The 6,675-nt window shown below is 40.0% G+C and overlaps 1 protein-coding gene across 2 annotated transcripts in view; it reads right to left on the bottom strand.

Moving 5' to 3' along the window:
• Positions 1–212: 212 nt before the first annotated feature.
• The window catches only part of cabcoco1 (ciliary associated calcium binding coiled-coil 1), a 126,553-nt gene continuing 120,090 nt past the window's right edge, over positions 213–6,675 (bottom strand). For both annotated transcript variants that reach the window (XM_072557930.1, XM_072557931.1), the window contains exon 8: positions 213–1,369. In XM_072557930.1, coding sequence (XP_072414031.1) covers positions 1,295–1,369 — 75 coding nt within the window. In that variant the 3' untranslated portion in view covers positions 213–1,294. The remainder of the gene's footprint in view (positions 1,370–6,675) is intronic.

Raw genomic sequence — 6,675 nt, 5'->3', positions numbered from 1 at the left:
AGCTTTGATTGGAAGCACTAGCTTTTGGAGCGCTGCTCCTTCACAACCACCTGATGAAGGAGCAGCGCTCTGAAAACTAGTGCTTCCAATTAAACCTGTTGGACTATAACCTGGTGTTGTGTGATTTTTAACTTTGGACACCGCAGTCCAACACCGGCATCTCCAAATCATATTTGTCCAAATGCCTTTTAAATGTAATGTATCTGGCCCTACCACTTCCACTGACAGCTCATTCCTTATGAGAAAGTGAGACAAATACATGGATAGGAAAGGTTGAGAAGGATATTTCCAAATGCAGGGAAATAGAGTTAGCATGTATGGACATTTTGGTAGGCATGGACCAGTTTGGGCTGAAGGACTGTGCTGCAGGACTCTATGTTTCTATGGCAATGCTATGGTGGTTATGTTACTGTGATAGTAATACAGAGGCTTGGACAAAAGTCCAAGTGATGCAAATCGACAATGGCAGTATGGGAATTTAAATTCGTTTCTTTAAGAGAAACTGCTATGAATAAAAGTGATCACAAGAACATGAGTTGCTCCATTGTTCTTTACACAAGTTCTCTCATCCTCACATAGTCTCATCAAATGGTTGACTCCAACCAAGCAGCTATTCAATTTTATTAGTTGGGATAGGCAATAAATTATAGTGGCACCTACATCCTATGAATGAATTTTTAAAGTTGATTTCCACCCAGATATTTTTGAGTCTGACAGTATCCTGTTCCCAGCTCCCCCTTCCCATATGCTTTGCATTCAATCTTTCCTCTACACCGTTACCTAATCTAAGCCTTTGTTTTACATTTGAGCAGCACTATTAAAGAAACAATTCCAGGTTCCAAGGAGTAGGCATCTTGTCCTTTCACTGGAGATAGTCAGACTTGTTCAGGGATGAAAAAACAGTAACTATTTCCAGGATGTGCTGCTGAACTATTGGCAGGGATTTGAATAAAACACATTAACTTCTATGAACAAAACAAGAACTTGTATTTATATCTGTGTTTAACATGGTAAACTGTTTCACCAGAAGTAGTCTTAATAGGCACCACGTTCAAAGATAAGCCACAGCTTGTTTACATACACCATGCAAAGCCACATTACAGAACACAGACATAACAAACATGATGCATGGCTCCAAATCCTCCCCAAACAATATGCCAAATATCTTTTGGTGAACAAAATGAAGACTTTTCATATCTCCCCTTGCTATTACATACTTTGAAACATAATTAGCTCACAAGCAGCATATCCGGATGTCTACAGTGTTTGGAGACAGAGCCTCCTGCCACATGTCTCAGTGCTGGATAAGTTTGTTGATTCTCACAGTGTAGGCTTCTTCCTGTTTCTGGAGCCTTTCATTTATCTCAGTCTGTGGGGGAAACAGAAAAGGGTTAATGAAGAGATTACCCTATATCTCATTCTCTCTTTGGTTTCGTTACAGGGCTTACCGTTGCTTTAACAGTCTCTGCCCTCTCACTTTCCTGTTTTTTTTATTCTTGGAGGAGGGTGATCCTGACTGTATTGATGTGATAACTATTTATCTTACAAGTTACACACCCTGAATGTGCATTATATCTCTTGCAAACAGGAGGTATAAGGATGTGAATATTCAAATTAACTATTACTCATGAACTTTAAAAGAGAGATATAAATACGATAACTGATATTCAAGCAAGGCCTGGCAACTTGAAGATAACAAATCACTGCAATTACTCAGAGATCACAAATACAAGCACAACAAGGGTTGATGAGAATAGAAGTGAATACTATGTTTGTGTGCATTCTTTCAAATGTATAAGGGTAGCTGTGCAGCTTGCGCATTGAATCAAACATTGCTTAATTCAAATTCGTTGTTAAAAGAAATTCTACTTATGCTGTTTGATTCAAATCACTTAATTTGTGTTACTGGTTCATTTAATTTCTCTGTAATAAAACACATGACTCGAATTAACAGAAGTAAATTTGTACTACACTTGGTTATGAAACTCTGACAAATCCCAAAGACACATATGTACTCCCAAATCAACAACAGTAAAACATTTCCTTCTGGAATGTGCCTTTGGAAAGAAGGTCTGGAGAGAGATGCAGCGGTTTTTGTCCCAATCAGCTCTGTGATGCAGGACTCCGTGCTCTACGGGCATTTGCTTGGGACACAAAGTAAGATAAACATCAACTGCAGCTAGAGCACCATTAACTCTGTGAAAGACGCTCTTTGGTCTGCCCAAAACCCTATGGTCTTCCAGTGTAAGAGCTTGACTGAATGTTGTAAACTGGCACTTTCCAAGGTCCAGGACTATTTGCTGAGGGACGCAATAAAGCTTGGGGCAGCTGCTGCCAAGGCACATGGGAAAAGACCACTGTCCAAGGTTCTTCTACCAAAGTATTATAAGGGTCTATTCAGTTATAATATCCTCTCCTTGCCTCAACGTATGTAAATAATGTCCTGAATGAGTCAGAAATGCCTTTGGTTTTGCAAATGTAGGGAATTATTAAATTCCAATATTTGTTTCTCTTAATTTGCAAAGACTGTGCAGAACTACTTTCATACCTGTGGATGTAGATAAAGGTATTTTTTAAGAATAAAGTATATTTTTGCAATTAAATAAAAGTAAACCTAATGGTTGTACTGATTGGATTGGAAATCAAAACCAGAAACTTTTGCTGGGGCAGTGGAACTCAAAAATAAAACTTATAACTGTCATTTGTGTCTTTATTACTTGTAGACTTGACTATGTTTATAGAATTGAATCACACAAACCTAGGAGACAGAATAAGAGGGATAAATTGAATGAAAATTATATCAATTTATGTAATAGCTTTGTGCGCGCTAGTTAGTATGACCAGACTTTATACACTCTTCGATAAGATCCGATTCTACAGACGATCAGGTAACATCAGAGTATGTTGGGTTATTGGTAAAGTCAGATTGTAAAAAATGGGCTTGAGGTTGCATGGTCTACTCTTGCACTGATTTCGGAACCCTGGTATTACTTTGAGCCCAAGGTGAGCTTTTAGCCACATAACCACACACCGACAATTTCTGTCACTATAAAATCACTCAACTTAGGGGAGGTGATGTCCTAGTGGTATTATTGCCGGATTGTTAGTTCAGAGATCCAGGTAATGTTTTAGATACCTGAGTTCAAATCCCACCGTGGAATTTGAATACAATGAAAATCTGAAATTAAGAATCTAATGATGACCATGAATCCAGAGCCAATTGTTGGAAAAAACCTACCTGGTTCACTAAATGTCCTTTAGGGAAGGAATCTGCTATCCTTACCTGGTCTGGCCTACCGTGAATCCAGACCCACAGCAATGGGGTTGACTCTTTACTGTCTTCTGGACAATTAGGAATGGATAACACCCTCATCCCATGAATGAATAAAAAAACTTCCCTTTTGCTCTACATTATCTGCTTCTGAAACTGTTATTTGTGTATTTATTACTTGTAGACTTGACTATTCAAGGTTCACTAAGCTGAAGTCATTAGTTCTACTTTTCATAAAGTCGAGGTCATTCAAAACTGCCCATGTCTTAAATTGTATGAAGTTTCATTCACCCATGTCCTTTCTACTTAACAATTTATTGTTCAAGCTCATGGCTTAGAAACACAACGATTTTAAACTTTTAACTTAGTTTCAAATCTCTCCATAGCCTCATCCTTTTCCTGTCTCTGTCATCTCCTTTAACCAATCTCTGTGCTTCACTAATTCTAGCCTTTTGACTTTAAACACTCAACCATTAGTGGCTGTATCCTCAAATGCCTTTTCCAAAGCTCTGGAACCTGCTCACTACAGCTCTCTAGCTCTTTTGGTCTCACTTTGTTCTCGAAAGCCTGCTTCTTTCATCCACACTAATAAACTTCTAATGTGGCTTGATGTCAAACCTTGCTTGAAAATACTTGCAAATTTGATAAAGTGTGGCACTGGAATAAGCACAGCTGGTCAGGCAGCATCCGAGGTCCAAGGGAGTCAATGTTTCAGGAGGACCTTTCTTCAGGATGCTGCCTGACCTGCTGTACTTTTTCTAGCACCATGCTTTATCAATTCTGACTCTCCAGCATCTGCAGTCCTCACTTTCTCCTAATACTTGCAAAGTACCTTGGTTAGTTTTACTATATTATTTATTATTGGAATCCTTGAATTCATATCCGCTGATCCAGGTAGCTTTCTGTGAGAGGCAGTCCCTCCAACAATTGCCGCACATGAAGTAGTTATTAAGTGTCATTGTGGCTTTGTTGTATTCAGAACTGGTGCCTTTTCCCAGACTGCTATAGTGACTGATTGTCATGATGGTGCATGCTGGTCCATAGGGGATGTTACCTGTTTCCTCTGCCATCATCTACTGTCTCTCAGCTATATAGAGAATCAATATTTAGCACCTTCATGTCATACTTGCAAGCAGCATTGGAAGTTCTAGCCTTGCCTGTCTCTGGTCATCTGATTTTCTTAGACATGCAGCTCTCTTTATCCTGAAAACATGACCAATCCAGAGAAGTTCCCTCTGCTTGATGAGTACCAACATACTTAAGAGCTTTGCCTTTGAAAGGTCTGTTACATTTCTAATTTTATCCTTCCATAAGAGCCAAAAATAGTGAAGAAGAAAGTTGTTGGGTTTCCTTTTTTGAAAGCTTCATCACACTTCGCAACTATATGACAAGGTGTTGAGAACACAGATCTTGTAAACCAGCATCTTGGTCCTGAGAGTCAACACCATGTTGTTCTAAGAATACTTTATGAGTTGGTCAAAGTAGCAACTGCTTGCTGTATACATATTTGGGTTCTCCATTGAGGCAGATCACCTATCACTGTGGACCCAAGGAAACAACTTGCTAACTACTGCCAGGAAGGTGTTATTTACTGTGAGACAGAGAGAGAGAGACCTGTTAGAACTGTACAAAATTTGGAGAAACATGGATAAAATGAATAGTCAGAGTCTTTCCCAGGGTAGAGACCAACTACTAAGGGACATAGAATTAAGGTGAAAGGGGATAAGTTTAAGGAGATGTGAAAGGCAAGTTTGTACTAGGGAGGGGGGGATGGGTGGTAAGTGCCTGGAATGCGCTACCACAGAATGTTGAGGAGGTGGATACAATAGCAACATTTAAGAGTTATCATGACAGATACATGAATAGGCAGGCAATAGAGGGATATAGACCATGTAGAGGCAAAAGGTTTTCTGTTTCAAAAGGCATCATGTAGATGCAGTCCTTTTGCCGTACAATTCTTTGTTCGTATAGTAAGGGAGAACAAGCTACAGACATGGGAGAGACAACCTACTAGTCTCTGTAGCTGAATGTGTGTGAACAGTGAAGCATCATCAATTTAGATCAGAGGACCTGTTTCAAGAAACCTTGCATTTTTGTTCTTGCTCTCATTCTGGACAGATTGTAGCTTACTGTCTGACCTGAAGCACAAAGGGACTTGGGAGTCTGAGTTCAAGATTCTCTTATGGTTAATTTGCAGGTTTAATTAGCAGTTAGGAAGGCAAATGCAATGTTAGCATTCACTTCAAAAGGGCTAGAATGCAACAGCAGGGATGTACTGCTGAGGCTGTATAAGGCTCTGGCATTCGGAATATTGTGAGCAGTTTTGGGCTCTATATCTAAGGAAGGATGTTCTGGCATTGGAGGTGGTCCAGAAAAGGTTTACAAGAATGATCCTGGGGATGAAGGGCTTGTCATGTGAGGAGAGGTTGACGATTCTGGGTCAGTCCTCGATCCGATTTAGAAGGATGAGGAGGGGACCTGATTGAAACTTACAGAATACTCAGAGGTCTGGATAGAGTGAATGTGGAGAGGATGGTTCCACTAGTAGGAGACACTAGGACCCAAGGGCAAAGCCTTGGAGTGAAGGGACAATCCTTTAAAACTGAGATGAGAAGGAATTTCTTCAGCCTGAGGCTACAGAGGGCTATGGAGGCCAAGTCATTGACTGTCTTTAAGGCAAATTCTTGATTAGTAAGGGGACCAAAGGTTACAGGAAGAAAGCAGGAGAATGAGGTTGAAAAACATATCAACCACAATTGAATGATAGAGCAGACTTGATGGGCTGAACGGCCTAATTCTGCTGTTATATCTATGGTCTTATGGTATGCAGTTAAATATCCATATCTGTAAGGAAAGTAAAGAAAATACCAGACAAAATTGGAACTACAACACAGTCCTGTCTCACATTATTCTTCACTCAAACTGGCAGAGGTGGAACCCTCAGACTACACAGTGCAATACATATTGTCAAGAAAGGAATAGATGAGACTGATAACCTTTGGTGGACAGTTAATGCTTTAGTGAGATCTATAAAGTAAAAGGAAAAGATGAAGTTGCCATCATCTTATCAGACTATAGAGCTGCTCTCTTGTTACAGAGAGATGACTGGTGGTGGCTTAAACTGAGAGCCACCATGTCTCAGGCGAGAGTCCTCCATGGTAGTCTCAAGTAGGCTGGGAATCAAACTCATACTTTTGTCATTATTCTGCATTGCAAACCATCTGTCCAGCCAACTAAGCTACCTGATGCCCAAAGTAGGGTAACGAGGTATATCCCGGTTCTCAACACTTCTCAACTGAGATGGAGGTCACGTTCATCTGCCAGCACAGAAATTAGTGGAAATAGTCAGTCTGCCAATAGGTAGAATCTTTTAAGCATGAACATAGTGAAGACCTTCCCAGTGA

The sequence above is a fragment of the Chiloscyllium punctatum genome, chromosome 38, assembly GCF_047496795.1.
Source record: "Chiloscyllium punctatum isolate Juve2018m chromosome 38, sChiPun1.3, whole genome shotgun sequence".
NCBI lineage: Eukaryota > Metazoa > Chordata > Chondrichthyes > Orectolobiformes > Hemiscylliidae > Chiloscyllium > Chiloscyllium punctatum.
This window is presented reverse-complemented; position numbering and strand designations above follow the sequence as displayed.